At 37.4% G+C, this 25,021-nt stretch overlaps 1 protein-coding gene across 1 annotated transcript in view; it reads left to right on the plus strand.

The window, feature by feature from the left end:
• Window positions 1-865: 865 nt before the first annotated feature.
• Window positions 866-25,021, plus strand: part of LOC133533093 (Krueppel-like factor 3) — a 95,419-nt gene continuing 71,263 nt past the window's right edge. The window contains exons 1-4 of the mRNA XM_061872040.1: window positions 866-1,355; window positions 5,288-5,479; window positions 6,308-6,369; window positions 19,025-19,081. Coding sequence (XP_061728024.1) covers window positions 6,358-6,369; window positions 19,025-19,081 — 69 coding nt within the window. The 5' untranslated portion in view covers window positions 866-1,355; window positions 5,288-5,479; window positions 6,308-6,357. The remainder of the gene's footprint in view (window positions 1,356-5,287; window positions 5,480-6,307; window positions 6,370-19,024; window positions 19,082-25,021) is intronic.

The following is a 25,021-nucleotide window of genomic DNA, read 5'->3' on the forward strand; positions in this document are numbered from 1 at the left end:
TGCGTAAGAGACAGCATGTTTTGTCCGTGAATCTCTGCCAAACTTCGGTTTTGTAGGAAGTGTCATTTCTGTATGGTGTTTATAAACTGTAGAAGCCTAACACATGGCACGTTTCTTGCTCTCAGTCTCATCAGTGGGTCTGGCCAGTTGAACTATTTGACAGATGGCGCCAGCATAGGTTTTACCTGTCAATCCTAGAAAAAATAGTGTTTAAGCATCAATTACATCCACACTTCCCGATATCAAGCCCAAAATCAGGCCCGAAGTCGGGCCTGATAATCGTTTTCCGTTTCACGGAATATCAACACATCGTGAACAATATTTGGAATGTAAAAAATACTTTGTCTGCATTCAGTAAGAACCAGGAAAATATACTCATCCCTTTCTTTTGGGGGCTAGTACTAGCGTAAGACAAAAACGATATGATTTTTTTTGTCTATGTTTGAAATAAGACTGTCCTGGTCCAAAATATAACACTCTTATTAAGTAATTTATTTATCGGTGCCTCCCAATCTATAATTTAATTTACATATAATTTGATAATTAGTTCTATTACTAGACATTAATGAAATGCAGCAATTAAGGTTACACTGGCATCAATGATTCGATGAAATCAATTCCAGCACGCGCCGCAATCACGAACGAATTTATACATTAAATCATTAAAATACCAAATTCCTTATCGATGCAAACTTGCAAAGTATTCGCGCGTAGACATGCACGCAAACTTTGAATTCTACAGTAATTTTAACATAGGAATAAATAATTAATTAATGATTATAATACTAAATGAATGCTACAGTCCTACAGTAAAAGATTATTCGATTCATGCAATCGACCTCTAAAGCGTGGTTTGAATTTGTATCCGTAATTGTTCAAGTAATTATTATGGCATTGTAGGTGCATTGAACACTATCGGTAGTTACGAACCGGGTTTCGCTATCCCGCGAGTTGAGAATAAACAGTATTAGAAGGCCGCTTCGCGCGGACAGCGGTCTGTATCGCGTACAACCAAGCGAAACTAAATTTATAAGTAAAATAAATATACAATCTATACGATTTCTAGATTAATATGCTTAATATCTAAGCCTTTATAGTAAAAAAAAATCCAAAAAAAAGTGATATTAACCGTCTAAATTGACAAGACACGTGTCATGCATTGTTTGCACGCTAGCTGTCTTTTTCAATAAAGTCGGATAATAATTTGACAGTTCAATGAAAACATTAACACAACTTTTTTTGTATTTGTACTATATCCGCTTTAGTTATATTGCAGTTGATATTTTGTAGTTTTTGTTACAAAGTTTTGAAACGGTGATAACGGGATTGCAATGTAGTGTTGCAAAAGGATATAGGTGTGTAAAGTTGGTTTTTACTCGTTTTATTAAGCCATGTTTATTTATTATGTTATGCTCTAGTATTTTCGTGTATTTTGCTTAATTTTTGGGTTTATTTTCATGTTTTAAAGTCGTAAATTTGTTGTAATTACGTTGTTGATGTTTATAAACCATTCGTTAACCGTTAATGTTTATTAATTGCAAAAGGCAAAGTAATTATCTGTTATTTTTATTATTATTTTCCTATTCTTTAACACTGGTGGCGTGAAACGGATATTTAGCAAGAATTCAAGCTAAATATGCAATTAATAGGTAAAAATGCATGTGTGATATAATCCATTTCCATAGTTTAATTTCATAAGTAAAAATCACGGTTACCGAAGACAATACTCTTACTTTAAAAGTCAATGAAATATTTTAATTTTCTTTAGTAAATTGACATCCTTCTAATTTCAACCTACATAGCTGGTGCTGGAATAAGTCAAATCGCTGCATATTTTCCTTCAGACACCTTAGAATTTTATCAGAATTTTATCATTAAGCAAGGAGTTTCCCCAACTTGGATCTGATTCTGATTGGAGGCCATACTGGGAATATTCCGTCTTTCTCATAAACAGTCAAAACCATTAATAATGACTTTAATGACAAACCGGGTACAACAATGAGATAAAGAGGACCTGTCTTGGCTGTCCTCAGGCCGTCTTAAACTATGCTGAGGCCCTTAGGTACATATGAATTTGGGGCCCTTTTGGAAAGTAAAGAAAGCGAATTAAACTATCATTTTTCTAGTATGATCTTCTATTTAGGTTTAAAGAACTTTATTTCTCAAAGAATTAGCAACAAAAAAGCAGTTTACATTAATACGTAGAGATACTATTATCTATAAAATAAAAAAATAAAGGGACATTTTTACACAAATTGATTATGTCCCATGGTAAGCTCAAGAAGGCTTGTATTGTGCAAAATAAATAAAATAAAATCTTCTATTTATTATGGGCAGACACAGAAGTTCTTGTGGCAAAAATGAGTGCTGGAGAAAATGAAACATTGACAAATAATAAGATTGATAAGTCAGTCATGGATTAATAATTAAAATATGTAAATTCTACTTGCTTTAATTTACCGGGATATTTCAAGACTGCAAATCAATTACAATTTTGACCATAATTTCTTTATTACATATATTAAGTATTTAAATATAAAAATATAACTGTAAAATAGTGTCCAAAAATAAGAAAACTACCAATGGGTGTATCAAAGCAGATATCGAACGTGTTGTGTATTTGGCAGTAGCTATCTTTTTATACAATGTTAAAAATATCTATAATGCTAAGGTAACATTGATAATAGGCATGTCGATATTTGATTTTGTCAGTCACTTTATTTTGCCTCAAAAACTTATGATTAATTATGGGTAATCAAATATACTGTTACTGTCTGTCATTCAGGGCCCCCTGAGGATTAGGGCCCTGGGCACAGGCCCCGTTTACTCTTATGGTAAAGACGGTATTGCCTGTCTTGGTACAATAAAAGTATTTAATCTCGGTAATAGCGACTACCGGTTATAACAACCATAATTTCCATAATCAATTGGTCACATTGATGTTGTTATAAATAGATTTCACTGTAGTTTTTACTTCACATCAAGTTATGCTTAAAAATAATAATCAGGAAAAACACATCAGTACTACAGTTTCGTGTTACAGGATATTATATTCTGTTATTTTTGTCCCCATACCATTCTATTAATATTTTATTATGTCATTGAGAAGGAAGAAAATAAAAGGATATTTAATAAAAAAAAAGGATTTTTAGGGTTCCGTACCGAAAAGGTAAAATGGGACCCTATTACTAAGACTCTGCTGTCCGTCCCTCTGTCACCAGGCTGTATCTCATGAACCATGATAGCTAGACAGTTGAAATTTTCACAGATGATGTATTTCTAACAAATACTAAAAAGTACGGAACCCTCGGTGGGCGAGTCCGACTCGCACTTGTGCGGTTTATTTATTTATTTATCATTAAAGGGTATTTATATATTATATATATCGTTGTCTAGGTACCTACAACACAAGCCTTATTGAGCTTACTGTGGTACTTAGTCAATTTGTGTAATAATGTCCTATAATATTTATTTATTTATAAACTATTACTTTGAAACAAAGTTCAAACTCGGGTGGGAAATATAAATAAATAAATAAAAAGAATGAGTTTATTTCTAACATCAAGTTTATCCGATGACACAGGAGGAGGCCATAGGAACTCTGTAATAAAACAATGTAACCTAGTTGTGTTTGGGTTTCTTAGAATTGTCCAGATGAGAAATTATTTGTTGTCTGTTCAAAGAAAAGTAGTGTAATAATATAAAAAACTTGACGAAATTTTACTAATTTGAAATTTGATTTGGTCTGGCCTAGTGACCCTGTCTATGAAGCCGATAAATCAGATCAAAGGGTAAAACGGGGCCCTATTACTAAGACTCCGCTCTCCTTCCGTCCGTCCGTCTGTCACCAGGCTGTATCTCGTGAACCGTGATAGCTAGACAGTTGAAATTTTCACAGTTGATGTATTTCTGTTGCCGCTATAACAACAAATACTAAAAAGTACGGAACCTTCGGTGGGCGAGTCCGACTCGCACTTGTCCGGTTTTTTTATTCTTAAAAGTTAGCACAGGATATCAGCTAAAAGGTGACATTAAAATGATAGCCCTAGTTAAAACATTCCACAAGTTACACGAGTCCAAACAAGACCAGTACCCCTAGTGTAAATATTTTCGACAGCGAAACGTGACGTACGCGTTTGCGTTAAGTGTTATTTTGTATGAGATTTTTGACTTTCCAAAACGTCCCGCTTGGCGCGCTGTTCAAAAACCCATACAAAATGAGACTTAACGCAAACGCGTACGTCACGTTTCGCTGTCGAAAATATTTACACTAGGGGTACTGTAATGTACGTCGAACTAAGTTGCTTTAGTTCCAAATGATAATTCGGGCGGCGGGCAATTATTCTTTAGAACTAAGCTTATGCTCATTACAGAAGGTCTTGTTTGGACTCGTGTAACTTATGAAATGTTCTAACTAGGGCTATCATTTTGATGTCATCTTTAAGCTGATGTCCTGTACTGTCTTTTAAGAATAAAAAAAGTGCAGGTCAACGACCTCGTTTTCGAATAAAAAAGATAAAATGTGAAAAAAAAAGTAAATTTTTGAAGACAATTTTTATCTTCGTTATTAATTCTTGAGTATTTGTGGAAAATTCTCTGTAACATTTATGCTTGAAATGTATGCCCTAATTCATAAGCTATCGAATGATTATTATTTTTTAAATTTGCGATAGGTAAATGGACAGATAATGGTACATGGGTACATTAACCAAGTGCAGTCGTGTTTGGCGCCATAAAACTTTAAAGGGGTGCATTTTTAAAATAGTTGAGGAACAACATCGGTATGGGGCGTGATTTGTTGATAAAATTCATCTTACTATACGTGGCTCCACTACACGTGCACAAACACATTGTATATTGTATAGCAACTATATACATACACGCAATATTTCAGATTGACTATAATTTATGACAAACAAGCATACGGCCCGCCTGATGGTAAGCAGTTCCCGCAGCCTATGGACGCCTGCAACTCCAGAGGTTTGTTTTAATGCATATCCCGTACATAGTCAAACCAAGATAAGTTGGCACCTATTTTGATAGCGCAAACGGTGCAAGTGTCAAGTAAACGTCATAATTTCATAGAAGTTTAACGTTTATAATAACACGTGCACCCTCTGGGCTATCAAAATTGATAGCCCAGAGGGTGCACGTGTTATTCACGCTGCCAAAACATTTGAATCTCAAAACAAACCTGATCGAAATAAAAATGTGTCAACTATAGCCTATTATTAATTTATTACACTCAGAGACAAGTTACACTTAACTCTCTTTTTCTTTGTTTCAGATCATGCTGCATCGATATATAACTCTTTAAACGAATTATATATATTTGTAGGTCTACTGTGAACGTAAAAAGTTAAAAATCCAGTGATTTTACTAAAATACTATGTGAACGCTTTATATCTAGGTATTAGGCCAGTATTAGTTCGTAAAATGGTGCTCAATGGTGGTTGTGAGATGGAGATACAAATATTTGGTAAGTTTCGTTATTTTATTGGCTATGCGCATGATTTGTGCCGCCCTAGTGGCTACGGGACATATTATTTACTTGATAGTTCATATTTTAGCGTACAGCTTCATTTCTACCGGGCGCTCAGGCTCGCGCGGCAGCCTCGGTGGCTCGCGAGCTTGGTCTACATACATACACTTGGCTCTCAAGCCGAAACCACCGTCCACATCGTACACACAGCGCACACTGGTGCCTAGCCTTTGAGCGTGTCCTGTTTACCGACAATCGATGGCTCGATCCCGAAACGCGCCCGGCCGAGCCAACGCGCGCCCGAGCGGCCCCGAGGCTCGTCCACACCGATCGAGCATGTGGCTCGCGAGGATGCCGCGCGAGCCCGTGCGCGCGGTGGAGACGCGGCTACATCTCTTAGCTAGTTCAATTTAAAAAAAAAACACGTCGGGTTTTAATTATTTGTTATTTGGCAAAAAATGGTTTCTAATTCTCTTATATTATTGTCAGCAAATTCTATAAGTATTTATGTATATGGATTTTGCTGGGCACATGCCTTCACTCATGCGCGAGAGGGTTTGGGCTATACTTCCCACGCTGGCCAAATGCGGGTTGGGGACTTCACATACACCTTTGAATTTCTTCGCGGATGTGTGCAGGTTTCCTCACGATGTTTTCCTTCACCGAAAAGCTAGTGGCGAATATCAAATGATATTCCGTACATAAGTTCCGAAAAACTAATTGATACGAGCCAGGAACCCTCGGTCTCCGGATTGAAAGTCGGACGTCTATATTTATTTATTTTATTTTTATATCTATTTGATTTTTATATTTTATCTCTCGCAGATCATGATGCCAGCATATAGCGAAGGTGGAGCAGGCACAAACTACACTTAATGGTTTTCATGGTGAGTTCCATTATCCGTATTTGTCTAGTTTTTAGGAATAAGGAACCACTTACTATTAGAAGTATTAGAACAAATTAAATTATTTTTCAGAAAATATTTTAATTTGTTTTTATTTCAAGTAGAAACACTACTATATACATTATAAACTTCACTCACTCACTTCACTTTCACTCACTCATTCACTTCACTCATTCACTTATTAACTCACTCACTCATTCACTTCACTCACTCACCCACTCTTCTTACACTCACTCCCTCCTTTACTTTTTCTTAGTATATGACATTTATTAAGGTTTATAAGGTACCACTTGCTTTCCTGATCAGACTGTTGGGGACAAAGGCCTTTTTACGACTCCCGTTGATGTGCTTTTTCCACCCAACGGGAACGAATGTACCCCCATGATGTTTTCCATCACTGAAAAGCGACTGGTAAATAACAATCCCACCAAAAACATTTTCATGATTATTTTTTTTTATACCACGACGGTGATAAGCAAGCATACGGCCCGCCTGATGGTAAGCAGTCACCGTAGCCTATGGACGCCTGCAACTCCAGAGGTGTTACATGCGCGTTGCCGACCCTTTAAAAATCTGTACACTCCTTTTTTGAAGAACCATGTTGCCAAGACGAGACCATAACGCTCGCACTGTCAAAAAGTCATCAGATCTCATGTAGAGCCAATCTTCTATCTCTACAAGCCGTAACTTCACAAACTCTACACCTTAGTCAAAATATATGGCTTGGCCGTTTCGTTATATGAACTATTGTAGGAACTTATATCAAAAAAGTAAGGAATAGTAAATAAGTTTTTCACTTTACGCTCATGTGAGGGCAGCGAAACTATAGACAGAGATACTTTTCCAAGTGTTCTTCATTTAGAGACATCTGTTTTTGTTTAGGTTTAAAAGAATGGGTGGATATTTTCGATGTGTAGTCTACGCTACTTTTGATGCTGTACGAGCCGGGGTTTGAACCCGCGACTTCCGGATTGAAAGTCTTACCGCTAAACTGTCAACGCAAAGGGCGAGCATAATAAGAGTGAGTTTAAAGTTGAAGAGTATTTGAAATAGAGGTGGATTGTCCAAGAAACCTTTGTAGCCGCACGATCAAAACTTATAGAACGCCATTTGACTGATCCTGATCCTGATTTGTTTGATCCTTATTCTTTCACAGATACATGTGTTCAATTTGTTAAATATCAAAAAGTGGCGCCATCTAATAGATTGGCGAAATGTATCGTTACGAGCGATGACGCCACAACCTTTAGCCGATGCCCGGTAAGATGGCGCCACTATTTGACATTTAACAAATTTAACACATATCAGTGAAAGAATAAGGATCAAAGTCAAATGGCGTTCTAAAAGCTATAATCATGTGTCGAAAGATGGCAGTAAATTTACTGTGGCTACAAAATTTTCTTCAACAATCCACCTTTATTTCAAATTCTCTTTGCTCCGGATTGAAAGTCTTACCGCTATCAACACAAAGAGCGAACATTATATTAAGAGTGGAGTTTAAAGTTGATCAAATTAGTGTGTACATAGTTATTTAATGAAGCAACGGTTAAAGAAGGTCAGCGCATCAATCTTGATTACGAAATTTGCATCAAAGAGACTGTAACAACGAGGCAAAATATCGTTATCGTAATCGAATATCGTTAGTGTTGTGTGTCGACAGAGTAACATCCCTAGTGCGCAAAATGTTCAAGTGAATAAACAACATCAAATGCGGGTAGTTCGAAAAACTCACGCGGCTAGAAGATCAACTTTAGCCAGTCTTCTTCGAGACCACGGGGACAACGCCGTCCTTGAAGCGCCGGAGGTAAATTTAAAACTTAATACGCGGTTAAGTTTCTATGAGTTAACAACAGGCATGTATAGATGTATCTGGACAAATCTGTCAATTTATGGCGGGAATTATGTATAGATATTTTTTGTCGCTGGTAACACGTCGCAACTTGAAATATGTTTGCCCGATGTTTCATTTGCCGAATTTTCATTTGACCGAAAACGTTTTTTCAAAAATCATTAAATTTTCCAAAATTTTGATAAAGGCATCCTGTAGCCATTGAGTTAGGTTAGATTTGTGACCCCTTTGTCGCGAATCGGGTAGATATCGCGATACCAACAACAAACAACACAAGACGGCAACTTCATTACCTACATTTTTATAAGTGGGTAGGAAAATATCTAAAACTTCAACGGTTTTTAGAAACAACGCGTTCGGTCAAATGAAAATGTCGGGGTTTTATTAATTGGCTTTAAAATTTCAGAGATGAGATAGGTAACCCTGCCGATCTGTCCGCAAGCACATCGAAGGTAGCATCAGGGTGAATTGCAGAAGAAATAAATGAATATTAATCAAAACAAAAATATTACTTTGCTAATCCGCGAATAGATCACGTGCTAGTCAATCAGTGCTAACCCGTTATACTTACTTGCGTATTTTTACATGCAATTAGTGTTAACACCCTCCCTAAAGTAGGGGGCATAAGCTAGTGAGAAGTATATATCGTGCGTGAGTAACATCGATCAAACTAATAAATGTTTAACAGCTTGAGCCGCGCCCGCGCATTACTGGGTGAAGGTCGCGACATCTCTGAACGAGACGGTGAAAAAACGTGGCTCGCTGGTAATTAGTTTTTGTCTGTGGTTTCTCTACTACTGTAAGTGCCGTATTTACCACGTCCAAGTATACAAACGTTATATCCCAGATATGTAAGTAAAAAAAAAAACAATGCAAAAAAAAAACATATTCATTCATTTTTCATTTTTTCAATGAAACGGATAAACTGATTTTGATAAAACTTGTCTAAGAATCACCGCTGGAAAACCTGCTTTTAAACGAAAAAAGCCGCATCTGAATTGGTTTACCCGTTTAAGAGCTAATGTGTCACATACAGAGTATACAGACATAGCGGTCAATCTTATATCCCTATTTTAAATTAACCTACTATAGTACATTAAATACGTACATTATGCAACTTTGGGGGTGAGTCATATTCTTACCCCCGGAGCTACACACAATATTTTTCATCACACTTGCGAAGAAAAAACTAAATTTTAAGCGAAATAATTCTTAAATAATTCGTTCGCCATATTGTCATTTTTGACAGGTTAGGCATCGAAGGCACAGACCTACCCCCCATTCAGCCACGATTGAAAATTCTGTAAAAATATTTCAAACGGCTATAAAATTAATCAAATTAAATATTTTTTAACATTACATTAACAATAAAAATATATTATAAACGTCAGCATTTTAAAAGTAAAACTCCTCTTGGTTCGTGTGAATGTGAATTAGTGACACAATAAAAAAGAGTTAGCTTCTTTTTCACAATTCATAACTCCCGCAGGAAAATGCATGCCTTTGTCCTTCAGTACACCTGCATGAAATAGGATATTTTCGAGCAAATGTGGTGAAAAAAAAAACATAAGTTGTGCGATCGCAATTTTCACACGCATCTGACAATTCTCTGGAATGTTCCTTTTGATCGTTGACAAGCCCTCTTGTGGGCAAGGCTTGGAAACCGGTTTATAAAATACCGGAAAATACCGGTTTAATAGCGTGTAGTGAGAATGGGTAAAGAACCTAGATATAAATCTGTAAAGAAACTGTAGAACGACTCATAATCATAATGCCATACGAATAAATAAATACTGATTTATTTCGGTTTTCATCCGAACTTTTATTATAAGAACGGAAAGTTTTAAGAACTTTATTCTAACCTAAAAAAACCGGTTTATTCGACGAGCGACGAAACGGACGGCCGGCCTGTTGGTGGGCCGCGTTAACATAGACACCGACATAGGAGACTTCGGTTTTTATTGCTCTAAACCGGTTAGTTTGACAAAAACTGTTCTCATAAAAACCGGTTTAAAAATAACGGCTTTTCGAGCGAAACCGAAATTACAAGGTTTTGCGCCATACATGATAACGGTTCGAAAATTTAACCGGTTTCCGAGACTTGCTTGTGGGTATCGTTATCTAGGATATTACGAAATTAGACTGCAAACGTTCTAACACGATATGATAGTATTAGTAATAGTAATTGGTGGTACTATCGACGATACTTCGATCGAGGATGCTCTGAGTTATGGATATTTAACACGCAAGCTTATAATTTAGTTGTGTTATCCACAGAGTTGAAATATAGACAGAGGATCGCTAGGATAGGATCGCTTAGATTAACTACAGAATAAACATCACGTTTCGGCATAAACATCATGTTTCGGCCGAAGATTCAGTTTCGGCTGCACCGAAATTTAAAAGATTGTATTTTTGGTAGTGTTCGACCGAAGTTTCGGCTCCGATTCCGCGAGGTTTCGGCATTAAAATCATATTTCGGCCGAAGATTCGCTTTCGGCGGAAATTAGCGCAGTATGGCGGTTTTGGTCGGACACTAAGAATAATTAATGATACAGAAAGTACACGCGACACTCCACAATTCGTATTAAATGAATACTCACCCCGCGGCACTACACTTACAGTCTATTGACATAGACACAGTCATGGGGCCTATCCAAGATGACAGCCGTTGATAGAAAACGCCAATAGAAGCTTAACTAATGTACCTATACTATATACATGTAACTTTTTATGGCAACTTCCGTCATCCCGAATTCCCGATGCATTTTTGTCATCTTGATGATTGTAATCTTGAATAGACTTCCAGTTCGGTTAGCAACGCGATGGAGGAAGAATCAAAATGCCTATGTATATTGTCATGTATGGGTGCTTTTAAAAAATTAGGCTTCCTGGGATTCAGTCATTTTGAGACTATTCCATTTTGAAATCTAGGAATTTTGATAAAAGCATAAAATGAAATTAAGATTAGAAATGCCACGAAAAGTGGTTTTGTCTGAATACCGAATATTCGGCGGCCGAATAGTCGGTAAAATATGTGTATATTTTGAGTCACATTTATTATTGGTCGCCTACAAAGGACAATGTTTGATTTCAGTTTTGTGGTTCTTTAGTAGTGTAACTAATGTATGAAGTTTGAATCTAGCAAATCTAAACTTTAATTAAAAAAAAAAATTGCAAACAAATGCTCCAAAAATTCTTCATTTATATCAACTTGCCAGGAATACATTTTAAATATTAAATACATATTGTGGTTTGCGGTACACTGTGTGAACTTTTCTTCATAAGTAGGTGTAATAGGTATTCAGTATCCGGCCGAACAGTACGCAATATTAGACCGAATACTGAATGTTAAGCATATTGGCCGAATAGGCCGAATACCGAATATAGTTGGCGAATATTCGTGGCATCTCTAATTATTTAAGATGCAATGACAATATGAAAACTGGTGTGTATCAGTTTCGTCTTAGCGAGTGTATCTTTGCCCTCTGCCTGAGTTTTAACTCTGTGTTACCTAACCCCTACAATGTTGCGCTTCGCTAATTTTCTACTATTACTATTTAATTTGTGCGCTTAATCGTTCCGTTAATAATTTTATTAATGCCACCGCGGTGACCCGGTGACGAACAACCTCGTAACTCTCGTATTGCCAATCATACAAAATATTCGTATTTTTAATTTGTACCTTGTTGTACAGTCAAAAGATATAATTTGTGACCCATTTCGTAGTGACCAACAACATGAAGTCTCTAGCGACTTTCATGTTGTTTGTCACCGTGACAAGGTACGAAATGGGTCACAAATAAAATCTTTTGGCAAAATAAATGCTACTTTATTTGGTCCGTGAAAGGTTCAAATTAGATTGCAACGAATATATATGTACAGTCGCGACCCTGACTTGAGCCATTTAAATTTAACATTACATTGGAGCTTATAGCGTTAGTATTAGAAACTGAATTAGCTTGAATTAAAGTCTATGACCGTACCTACAGTCACGGGATTTCATGGTTTGTTACTTTTCGATTCTATGTAGTGTCCTTAGGACACCCAGAAGTTTAGGATTAGAGTTACTACGGGACTTGGCTCCAACGCGCACCACCACTCCTGTCAACGCCCGGTGAGTGTCTACCCCCACCTGCGTTAGGTGTGACGTATGCGCCAGAGATAAGACATAGCAACACTACACTCATCACAAATATTATGTAGGTGCTTGTAGCATTTAGGGTGGAGTCACAATTGTATGAAAATGGTACGAGACAACCACAACAAAAACCTGTTCTACGCATTACTAATTTACTACATGTTAATATCTGCAATGCATGCCATGTAATCAAATATTCTGATAGACGAGGCAATTTTGTACTAAAATGGATCTATATGTACCTAATTTACGCATTTAATTGTTACTTGCAGAATATAATCAATCAGTTGCGTACACTTCAGGATTCAACTATTCCATAGAGAAACTATACACCAATACAATACAATTCTTCTTTATTGCATAACCTCAGAACAAATGTACTTACATGGAAACACATATAATACATGAAGGTAAACAACAGGCGGCCTTATCGCTACAGAGCGATCTCTTCCAGACAACCACCAATCATCTGAATAAAAGGTTCAAAATTGAAAAAATAATAATAATTGAAAAGCGTTCAAATTCCGTTCCGTTTCATATAAATTGAGCCTTACAATATAGGTAAAAAAACTTCAGTATGAGCTGTTCAACTGAGTTGTAGGTAGAGTCAAACCAAGTTGGCGGTGATTTTGATAGCCCAGAGAGTGCAAGTGTTATTCTAAACTATATATGTACTATATGAAATTTTGACGTTTACTTAATTAACACTTTCACAGTCTGGACTATCAAAATCGCTGCCAACTTAGCTTGGTCTAACTCCACTAATTCAAGACCTTTTTTATAATATAACAAGTAACTTTTTTTGTAAATATATTTAATTTACACGAATATAGTATGTGTCCATCCACGATGACGCGCAGATTTGTCAAATCTAACCTTTAATAACATGTCATTACGATTCAAGAGACTGTCTTCGCGAATGACACGATATACAAGGCGCCCGTGAGCATTGCGAGACATTTTAACTAAGCATTCCTGGTAATATTTGAAAACTAAAATCTCATATAAAATTTTCTGGATTAGGCCTAGTTTCAGAGATAATTAAATGTTTTTCGAAATCATTCTTTCGCCATATGTCGGTACAAAACACATTTTTGACTGCGGTATTGCCACTTTAAGGTCTAGTCTGGACATACCTATTGATTGACATCGAAAAATTAAAAAAAAAAAAATGTATTCGAGAGGCTACCCACAAATAAAAAAAAAACTTGTTATTTAATTTTAGGTTATGTGTTTATCAATAAAAATTACGTTTTATGTACAGGTGTGTTAAAAAAAAGGAAAAAAAAGAAAAATTGTTTTGTCGAATTTCACAAAAAGTCATATACCATTTTTTGCTTCTGTTGCCATCAGGAATACACCGTTAAAATCTCTCGCAATGCTCACGGGCACCTTGTATACTGGTCCTAATTGTGGGCGTAAATTAAATAAGCGGTTACGCTCCTATACGAGAGCGCTTATGTGTGGTGAACTCGATTGTCTTATATGCTCCGCCTAGTAGTTGACGTCTGTAGTTTTTGCCAATCCATATTGACAAAAACCACCGCCGTTGGCCGTAACCATTTACGGCACCCTAAAAAGATTGTAAACGTTCTATATCGATCTCGATCATTTAGGCTCGTCCTGCGAGGCCGCGGCGTGGGAACGTAGCATTTCGCGCTTTCACTGCGTCTGCGCATTGGGCTAACACTGATGGTGCCCACTAGACGGTGCATGCCTCTGTGGCGAGACCCCGTATCTGTCGTTACGCAATATGGTCACGGAACTCTAAAACCTCGTAAATAGTGACCTACCATATAAAAAGCACTTAACGTATATCGATCTTGATCATTTCTCGTCCTGCGAGGCCACGGCGTGGGAACGTAGTATTTCGCGCTTTCACTGCGTGTGCGCATTGGGCTAACATTGATGGAGCCCACTAGACGGTGCATGCCTCTGTGGCGAAACCCCGTATTTGTCGTTACGCAATTTCTTTCAATTACGCTTCAAATATATAAAACGTACTTAACGTATATCGATCTCGATCATTTAGGCTCGTCCTGCGAGGCCGCGGCGTGGGAACGTAGCATTTCGCGCTTTCACTGCGTGTGCGCATTGGGCTAACATTGATGGAGCCCACTAGATCGTGCTTACCCTCTGTGGAGCGACCCAAATTTGGTGTCTGTCGTTGCGCAATTCCTAACGTCAATTTTTAAACGTTAAGATCACTATTTAATTCTTTATAGGATTGGCAGTTTAGTGGCGATGAGGCTGTAAATGTGTATTTTTTTAAATCTTGACCATGAGAATGAACTGTCGCCTGCGGTATTTCCGGACTGATACAACCTTCAAACCTTCAAGAAAAGAGCGTACTCCCATCTTAAAAGCTGGAAACGCACTTACAACCTCTCTGGTGTTGCGGGTGTTCATGGGCGGCGGTAATCGCTTACCATCAGGCGGTCCGTCTGCTCGTTTGCCTCCTCTATCATAAAAAAATGTGAAACACTTTTTTGACAAGCTATAAGGGACCAGATATGAGAAGACTGCTGATCACGTATCTTAATATTTATTTATGAACGTAGTTATAATTTAACGTATTTAGTAACAATGAATTCTTAACATTGAAAACTATTACATAAAACAGATTTAAAAACAAGGATTAGAATTACTTAAGAAAATAATTGTTATATTTAGTTTGTAGTTTGATTTACTTTCGTTTTATTATTCGATTTTAAGTTCTTTATTTAATTTTTTTCTTAGATAAATGGATGTAAAAAATAAATACAAAAACACATACACAAACCACCTCCCCCACCCCACCCACACCCGTGTAAGGAAAAATAAAACATGTTTGATCAGCCCCCCTCCCCCCCTAAATCGTCTTACGTGATAAATGATAATGAATAGCGCTTAACGAAAAATCAACGCGCAGCTGCTGTATAAAGACTGTATCGTTTATTATAAATACAACTTCACGTAGCATTTTTTTTGTATTACATTTTTATTTATAAATTGCACATGTGTTTTATTAGTGATTTAATACGGAACACATTTCTTTCTGGGAGCTCGACGAAAAGCATATCCCGAGTAACAATAACGATTTTGGACAGATAATACAAAAAAAAAACAGGTTTACCCTGTATAAACCTGCTTTATTTGTATTTATAATAAACGATACAGTCTTTACTGAATGCTATTTCTATTGGAGGTGGTCAACGGCTCCAAATGATTTACGCATGATCTCGTTACAGCCGTTGGTCTAGTTTCGAACGGGAGGCTCTAGATTCGAATAATAGATTAGTTTCGTGTGAATTACACTCAAGAGCAATTGAAAACGGTCATTTACAAATTTTCATATATAGTGACCCGTTTTCATTCCTCTTACAGCTTGAAATTGGAATTCATACATACGTCTTGTATGTCAATCTGCGCGCCGGTAGTGTGCGGATTAACATTGAGATCCATACGATATACGAAAGTAGCGCTGTCTCGCTCACACACCGGAGAATCATTATCGGGTGACAATGCCATTCATGCCATTATGGTACCATCGAGCTGATCTGATGATGGAGACAGGTGGCCATAGGAACTCTATGATGAAACAACGCAACCTAATAGGGTTGTTTCCATCTACAAATCTTAGGGCAGAATTATATCCCAATAAATTCTGTTGGATTATAAGAACATGTTAAACTACTTTCAGGGGACCTGTAATGACCATGTTTTTGTAAATATTGAATTTAAAATATCTTTTGGCACACGTCACGTGACCAAACTCGAAACGTCATTGAAGATTCTGATGACGTCACAACTCTCGGATTGACACTGTTGACAGTTAGGCGATAAACAACAAATGACAAATGTCAGTTGACAGTTCGTATCTTCTACGTGTGTATGTAGTTATGTGTCAAACCGTAAACTGTGACGTCACACAATTTTCAAAGAGCGTTTTGGGCGCGAAAGCATCTGTCAAAATACAGGGTGGACAAATAAGAATGATACACTTTGTTTTTAAATTTTAATTACATTAAGTGGAAATTTTATTAAATATTTTTTCATAAATATATTATTCAGGGTTGGCAATTGTATACGGAAGATAATTTCTGCCAAATGTATACCACTAGCAGCAAGCAATTTTATCTCAAATGTTTCTGTTGTTTAAAACACGTTGTTTGCTCGATTAATTTTGAAAAAAAGTGACAGTGATTTGCACCCAAATTCTCCAAATTTTGTAGCTCTTGACTTATTTCTGTGGGGCTATCTAAAATTACGTGTCTATGCTAACGAGCTGATGAAATTTAAACAGTTAAAACCGACTATTCGACACAAATGTACTAAGATAATGCCAAAAATGTGCGAATAGATGCTGAACATTGGGATGATAAGGGCTTACATTTGCCTGCTGCTAGAGGTGGACATATGTCAGACATTATGTTTCGCATGAATTTGCCAACCCTGAAGCATATATTTTTAAAACTATACCTAATAATTTTTGAACTTAATACAGTTAAAATTTAAAAACAAAATGTATACTTCTTATTTGCCCACCCTGTATATTTTGTTAATTTAACATATTTAAAGGCGTTTTTAGTATAAAAGTTGAATTTTAGGGCAACTTTTAGTTAATAGAACGTAATACAAGCGTTTCAAAAAATTGGAAACAACCCTATTGTGTTTGGGGATTTTAGAAATTTCTCTCTATATCTATATCTGTGGTAAGAAAAGTACAGTCAGCGATTAAAGCTTCTACCAAAAATGACATTTGTCAAAAACGTGGCGTGTTTTTCTTTCGTATATGACATCCATTTCAGTTCATAATTTATTTTCATAAAATAATTAGATTTTCACTATACCAAGCGTAAAGGCTATCTGGATTGTTTAAAAACGGATGAGAAAGTTGCATTTTATTCACAAGAGTAATTGATGCAAATTTTGAGTTTTGTTTCTTATGTTGGCTGGTAGAATTACTTTTAAATTATGATTTCTAATCATAAATATTTAATAACGTTAATTTGGATTTGATTTGGTTTAATTTTGTTTGATGTTTTACAGTTTGTATTTTCTTCGCGTTGGTGTGATGAACAATTTTGTGTTTCACTCGGGAGCAAAGTTTGTTTAACGAGGCTTTGAAACCCTCACAACGCTTAAGAATCCAGTTTACGCACCACCCGCTACGCTAGTGGTTAAATTTTGGAATCCTTCGCTTGCTCGGGGTTAGCACTGGCGGTTAAACAACAACTTTGCCTTCTTGTAAAACAAATAGGTAATTAAGAGTCAGATCAAGTTAAATTGACAAATAAATGTCATGATTTCGTAGATGTTTGACGTTTAAAATAACACCTGCACTGTCTGGACCAGGGATCCGAAACCGGTATTTTTTGTATGGGAACGAAAACGGTATTTTTTCGTTCTTTGTTAATTATTTCATTTCTAATTGGGCAATCTGATTACACATCCCTGGTACAGTCTGTCTTGGTGTACTGCATATCTGTCTGGGGTGGAGCTGCTAAAACTCGACTTATTAGCCTGGAAAGAGCTCAGCGTGCACTCTTAAAAACAATGTATTTAAAAAAAAACCGTTTCCCGACCGAATCATTATACCAACTAAGCGACCTATTATCAATAAGGAAACTATATATTCTACAAATCACTTTAAAAAACATAAAACCCTTTCTTACAGTGCCGAATATGACTCCAGAAGGACAATAAAAAACGTTGCTAGTATAACTAAAACCAAGTTTGCGCGCTCACAATACAATTTGAAGTCTAGTCACATTTATAACAAAGTCAATAGGTGCCTAAACATTTACCCAAAACTTCACTACGATTGTAAATCAGCAATCATAAAATGGTTAAAGTCGAAAAGCTACGAGGAAACAGAAGACTTACAAAATTAAACCATACTATATCTTACTAGAGATCCACACATCAACTTACTAAATACATACACACACACACACACACAATTACTGGCTCCATTATTCCTTTTTTTTACTTTTTTACTATTTTCTACTGCATGTCTGACAACCCCGATACTTAACTAGTTCTATAAACAATTGTTATATGTGATTTTAATTGTATACATATATTATTAGACTTACTTAAATTTTCGTGTGACAATCTGTAAATTAAGGAAGAGCGGTGTTGCCCAATACAGGCAAATTTTGCTTACCGGGTAGCACTATCCCCTACTTTATAAACACCTATATATTTTACGAAAATAAATAATTTTAATTTTTAATTTTTTTTTTTAATTTAATCTAATAATACGAAGTCGTTATCTAAAAACACAACCGAGTCCTATATTTGGAGTATAAAATAAACCGAAATATATCTTTATTTCAAAGTTTTTCCAAAAAACCGGTTCCGATCCCTGGTCTGGGCAGTCAAAATCGCTGCCAACTTGTCTGACCAGTGGCGGGGCAAGACCAAAACTGTATGTGGGCAAGGTACAGTTAGCGAGGCCCTCTGGTGGCGTAAGAAAAAACGAACATGTTTACGTTATGCCCGAGTTATTTGACGCGCGAGGCCCCTCGGACCACGAGGCCGTAGGCGATGGCCCACGTCGCCCACGCCTAACGCGGCCTCTGGACTTTACCTATTGTTTCCTAGTAATGTTTTATTTTCTTTATTTTTTGTGATTGTTTATAAATGTTTTATTGTTCTAGGATGAGCGGGAGGGCGCGGGGCGTCGAGAGGACGCCGTGCTGCCCACTACCATGGAGGTATGTCATTATGTCACATTGGTTCACTGAATTATGGCCGAAAATTATTTTGCCAAATGTCATGTCCCAACCAATTTTTCGCATAATTTCATGTCGCCGAATGAGCAAGTAGCAACTCAACATAATAATTATGGCCGAAAATTATTTTGCCGAATGTCATGTCCCAACCAATTTTTCGCATAATTTCATGTCGCCGAATGAGCAAGTAGCAACTCAACATAATAATTATGGCCGAAAATTATTTTGCCGAATGTCATTTCCCAACCAATTTTTCGCATAATTTCATTTCGCCGAATGATCAAGTAGCAACTCAACATAATAATTCGTATTATTACCCAACCTAACCGTTAGCAACTGTATTTTTGGCCGTAACTTAAAACGACACTTTTTAAAACGCAATGTTTTAAATAGCAGAATGCAAGTCTATACGAAACATTAAAAAAAAATTTTTTTGTAATCTAACATCGTTCGATGCGAAAAAAGTCGGTGCGAACATCGTTCGATGCGAAAGAAATGTATTCCAAATGTTGTACGTCATAATAATAATCTACTAAACAATAATTCTACATAGTAAAACGTTGTCATAATGAAAGTTTGCCGAATGTTGGTTGCCAAAATAAATCATCTGCGATAAGTTGGGGCTTGTGCACATATCATGCGAGGATTTTTCGGCTAATTTTTTACCCCTCCCCCCTCTTGGTGATGTTTGGTGAGGTTTTTGGCTAACCGTGAGGTCTTCTAATACCCCTCCTCTCTCCCAACGTGATCTGTCGTGATTTTTTCGTGACCCCCCTCACCCTATCGAACCTCGCGTGATTTGTGCACAAGCCCTTGGTTGGCAAGTGAAATTCGGTCAATAAAACTTCGGCGAAAAGTCAGAACACCCTTCACACTATCCAGTAGGCAGTGGCGGGGCAAGACAAAATTTGGTGTAAGCAAGGTACATTTAGTGAGGCCCTCTAGAGGCGTAAGAAATAATGAATATTTTATTACGTTGCGTCCGAGTTATAGGTACGTATTTGAGGCGCGAGGCCGGCGGTAGCCCACGTCGCCCACGCCTAGCGCCGCCTCTGTCAGTAGGCCTAGCACAGGACGGGGGCAGTATCTCGCCCGCGACACAGACACCTATAAGGCTTGAATTGGAACCGGGTTATAAAATACCGGTAAATACCGGTTTATTTCGGTTTCATAAGAACGCGAACGTTTTAAGAACATTATTGTAATTTAAAAAAAACCGGTTTATTCGACGAGCGACGAAACGGCCGGCCGGCCTGGTGGTGTGCCACGTAAACAGACACCGACATAGGAAGAAACCGGTTTTTATTGCTCTGAACCGGTTAATGTGACAAGGATTGTTCTCATAAAAACCTGTTTAAAAGGTTTTGCGCCAAGTACATGATAAACGGTTTGGAAATTTAACCGGTTTCCGAGCCTTGCCCACCTACTACTATTCAGTCTGAGCAAGATTTCTGTATATTAGTACAGTCGGAAGAAGAAGCGCTGGTGGCCAGCGGTAAGAGCGTGCGACTTACAATCCTGAGGTCGCGGGTTCAAAATGTGTACGAAAATTTGATATTCACCAGTCGCTTTTCGGTGAAGGACAAGTCAGACCAAGCTAAGTTGCCAGCGATTTTGATAGCCCAACCTGTGCAAGTATTAAGTAAACGTCATAATTTCATAAATGTTTGATGTTTAAAATAACACTACCACTGTCTGGGCTATCAAAAACACTGCCAACTTATCTTGGTCTGACTAGCTCCCCCACCCCCACCAATCGCAGGGAACATGGTGGGCCACTTTTGCCTACCAACGGTTTATTGAGGTATTCAAATGCACAGAATGCACGTTTGTGCAACGATCTGGTGATGCGATAAGTTTCGTCACCGCACAAATTCACAGAAATTGTATGCAAAGTAGGCGTAAACCCGATTCCATGTGACAGACTGGAGTCAACGCGCCCCAATTCTGTACATTTGAATATAAACCGATCGATATCGGGTAATTGAACTATTGATTTGTCACTTATCGTATCGTTAGACGGTGCCCTTATATGACGAAGTGTTGTACAATGAGACAGTGGGTTTGAAAGTACGCCATAATACTAAGTACGTAAAAGAGTCGATTCGAGTACAGAGCCCCTAGTGTAAATTTATTCGATTTCTTGACGTGATGTACGTGTTTGCGTTAAGTCTCATTTAGTATGGGATTCAGAAACAGCGCGCAAAGCGGAACGTTTTGGAAACTCAAAATCCCATACAAAATGAGACTTACTGCAAACGCGTACGTCACGTTACGCCATCGAATAAATTTACACTAAGGGTACAGATTGTATTGAACACAAGGTGTAAAAGTACCTAATAGTTATTTTCACCACACGAACTGGTAAAAGCCCTAATGATTGTTCACGTTTGTGAAATGAGAAAGTTGCGTTTTATCCACATGTGGAGCAAAGTAATCAGATGCAAATTTTGAGTTGTTTCCTTATGTTAGCTGGTACATTTGATATATGTGGCATTATCTATGAAATGGGACCTTATTGTCGATGGCGCTTACGCCGCACTGCGTCGCGCAGCGTTGTATTTGTATCGGAACTTCTTTTATGACGGCGGTAGCGCCATCGACAATAAGGTTCCTTTTCATAGATAACGTCACATAAATAAATATTATAGGACATTATTACACAAATTGACTAAGTCCCACAGTAAGCTCAATAAGGCTTGTGTTGAGGGTACTAAGACAACGATATATATAACATATAAATATTTATAAATACTTAAATACTTACATAGAAAACACCCATGACTCGGGAACAAATATCCATGCTCATCACACAAATACATACCCTTACCAGGATTTGAACCCGGGACCAGGGTCACTAGTGTCACTATTACCCACTAGGCCAAACCGGTCGTCACATATTTTTTATTACGTGTATTTGGATTTGACATGGTTTGCTTTATTGGTGTTTCGTAGAGTTAGTATTTTCCTCGCGTTGGTGTGGTGAAAAATGCCGGGGCAACGCGAGGAAGAAAATTATCTTTCAACATAGTGATCCTTACATGATATAAGTACATAACTAACTAGTGCCTCTCTGAGCGGTTCTTCGCTTTACTGTACCTACCTAACCTAAGTCAATAGTACATTGTGCTCCGAGGGAGGTAAGAGAAATTTTGCAAACGAGGGGGTTAATTCACGAAAGGCGCAGGCTGGAGTTGGCAGCTGTTTTTCATCAGACTTGCGCAGAAAAAACTAAATTTTAAATACGGTTGCACTTCTCACATTGGTCCGCCATTTTGTAAATTTTTGACAGGTTGGGCATTGAAGGCACAGACCCATCCGGCGTTCAGCCACGATTTAAAATTGTGTTAATATATTTAAAAGGGCTATTGAATTAATCAAATTAAATATTGACATTTAACATGTATTTTACTTATAACCTACTTGATTTGTATGAGTTATTGACATAAAAAAGAAAACTATAACTTCCTAGGAAGATATAGGTTGTTTTGCACAATCCCTAACTCCCGCGGGAACAATATATGGCATTGTCCTTCAGTACATTTTCGATCAAGTGTGATGAAAACTTTATAAACCTGTTTTCAAATTAGTCTATAGGGTTCGTTCTGTCCCTTGATAGTTTCTCGAATGAAGCCTCCCAACTTACCTAGATTTTGATGAATAGAGACTGATTGCCCCCTTATAAGGAGATGCCTGGGTTGTATAAGTAGCCAAAGATTAATTGAACCAGTTTCGAAATTGCTATTAATACTAGTCCATTATTAATCTAGATTTAGCCTGCAATTTTGCCTAGATTTCTAACAAGCACTTCTAAGGGGCCATATCCGGGGTATAAGGAAAAAAATTAAAAGCCTTCTACCCCCGTACATAATTGTCAATAAATGACTTCATAAAAAAAAGTAATTTAAAAAATAACTTGATCTAGGGGCTCGGTAGTGCCCCCGCCAAGACGAGTCAAGCTACCTACCTATATTTTCTCGAAGCGCTTCGTCGTTTTTTTAACCGTCACTTTTAACACATGTCAATGGTGGCCTTATTAAGCATAAAAATGTCAATTGCATAGCTCTTTTACTTTAGATTTTATTCCTTTAACCTTGATTTCGTCACTGATTCACTCACTCTCTGATGATCATCATAACTCTAAGGGTGCTTCGTGAAGTCCTAGGAATCTGAAATTTGGTATGTAAGATCGTTTCGTTACTACAAGAACTATTGTATAATAAAAAAACAATGAATAGTGAATACATTTTTCAACTAAGGGCCAACACACATTACCTACGATATGACGTCGTATCGTGGGTATGTGTGTTGGCCCCGCGATACAACGCCGTAACGTTGCACGACACCGCAACGTGAGACGACTTCGTATCGTGGGTATGTGTTGTGTGTTGGCCCCGCGATACAATGCCGTAACGTCGCACGACGCCGCAACGTGAGACGACGTCGTATCTTGGGTATGTGTGTTGGCCCCGCGATACAACGTCGTAACGTCGCACGACGCCGCAACGTGAGACGACGTCGTATCGTGGGTATGTGGGTTGGCCCTTACGTCCATGTTATGGTAGCGAAACGGCCAAGCTACATATTTTGACTAAGCTGCAGAGTTTGTAAAGTTAGAGGAGTTAGAAGCTTGGCTCTACACGAGATCTGATAACTTTTTGACAGTGCGAGCCACATGGTCTCGTCTAGGAACATTTTACATGAAAATGTTTTCGATGGAATTAATATTATTTCTTAGCGAACCTCATAAAAGGTTCCTGTACTAATTATTATCCAAACGGTTAATCTAGGAAAACTAGTTTTTACATTTATTAGTAATAAGTTAAATTGGCATCCAAAACGTGTTTTAAACTGAGAATACTCGTTTATATAATCAGTCGATTCATGAGTCCAAGATAAGATTTAATTAGATACGGCTTTCTATGGATTTAATCGCATACATAACTATACAGGGTGGAAAAAATTTATAGGTCCTGGAGGGAAAGTGCCTTAAAACCTTAAGCTAGCTCATTTTACTTAAAGGAAACATTCTGTTATTTTTAAAAAGAAACAAAACTGCATTTTTTTTTAAATTTGATTGGATTGCCCGGGAGTCGAACCAAGTAAAAATTCCAATAAATAAACACTAGTTATTTTATGCCGCTAGTCGACACAATGTTAATGTTAAATTTTCTCCAAGAAACATTAGGTCTTACACTCGTTTGTCGTACAAAATATCCACAAAAATATTGTATTGTCATTCGGGCCATTTTCCGCAACTCGATGACTGGCGTCTTTTTTGCGTGACGCTAGTCTTGCTAGCCCAACTCCTCGAGGAATCCTATCAACCCTTTGATGTTCAGAAGGATCTCGGGAAGGTCTTCGGGGATCCGAGACGTTTAGCCCTGCATAGGGCCACTCCGCTGCATTCCAGCACCACGTAGGAGGCTGTTTCTTCTGTCTCCATGCATCCTCGGCATAAGGGACTATTATTGACTGGACTTGTTAAATAGTTCATGACCTGTTATGACACTGGTTACCATACTCAGTCGGACCAAACTGAAATCTTACTTACTCTGCTGCCTACTATTCGTTGCACGATTTCATATAAGTATGTAATAAAGTATGCAGTTAAACATCCATACTCGGACTCCAATACAAATTAAATATGCATGTGTTGTGATATACCTATAAACAATTTTTTTTTTACTAAATTATTGTTTTATATGTAGTATAAATTATCATTGTAATTTGAATGTTGTGACGTGTAAAATTATTATTTTATAAATAAATAAATTGAATTGAATTGAATTGTCCTTCCCTGGTTGAAGGAGCGCCCTTGTGAGCTTTCCGTTGATGTCAGGCATGGCTTGTTTGGCCTAGTTTATTGGTAACAAACATACATAGAGAGAAAAAATAGGCAAGGAAGCGTTTGACCTCGTA

Source organism: Cydia pomonella, chromosome 28 (genome assembly GCF_033807575.1).
Source record: "Cydia pomonella isolate Wapato2018A chromosome 28, ilCydPomo1, whole genome shotgun sequence".
Lineage (NCBI taxonomy): Eukaryota > Metazoa > Arthropoda > Insecta > Lepidoptera > Tortricidae > Cydia > Cydia pomonella.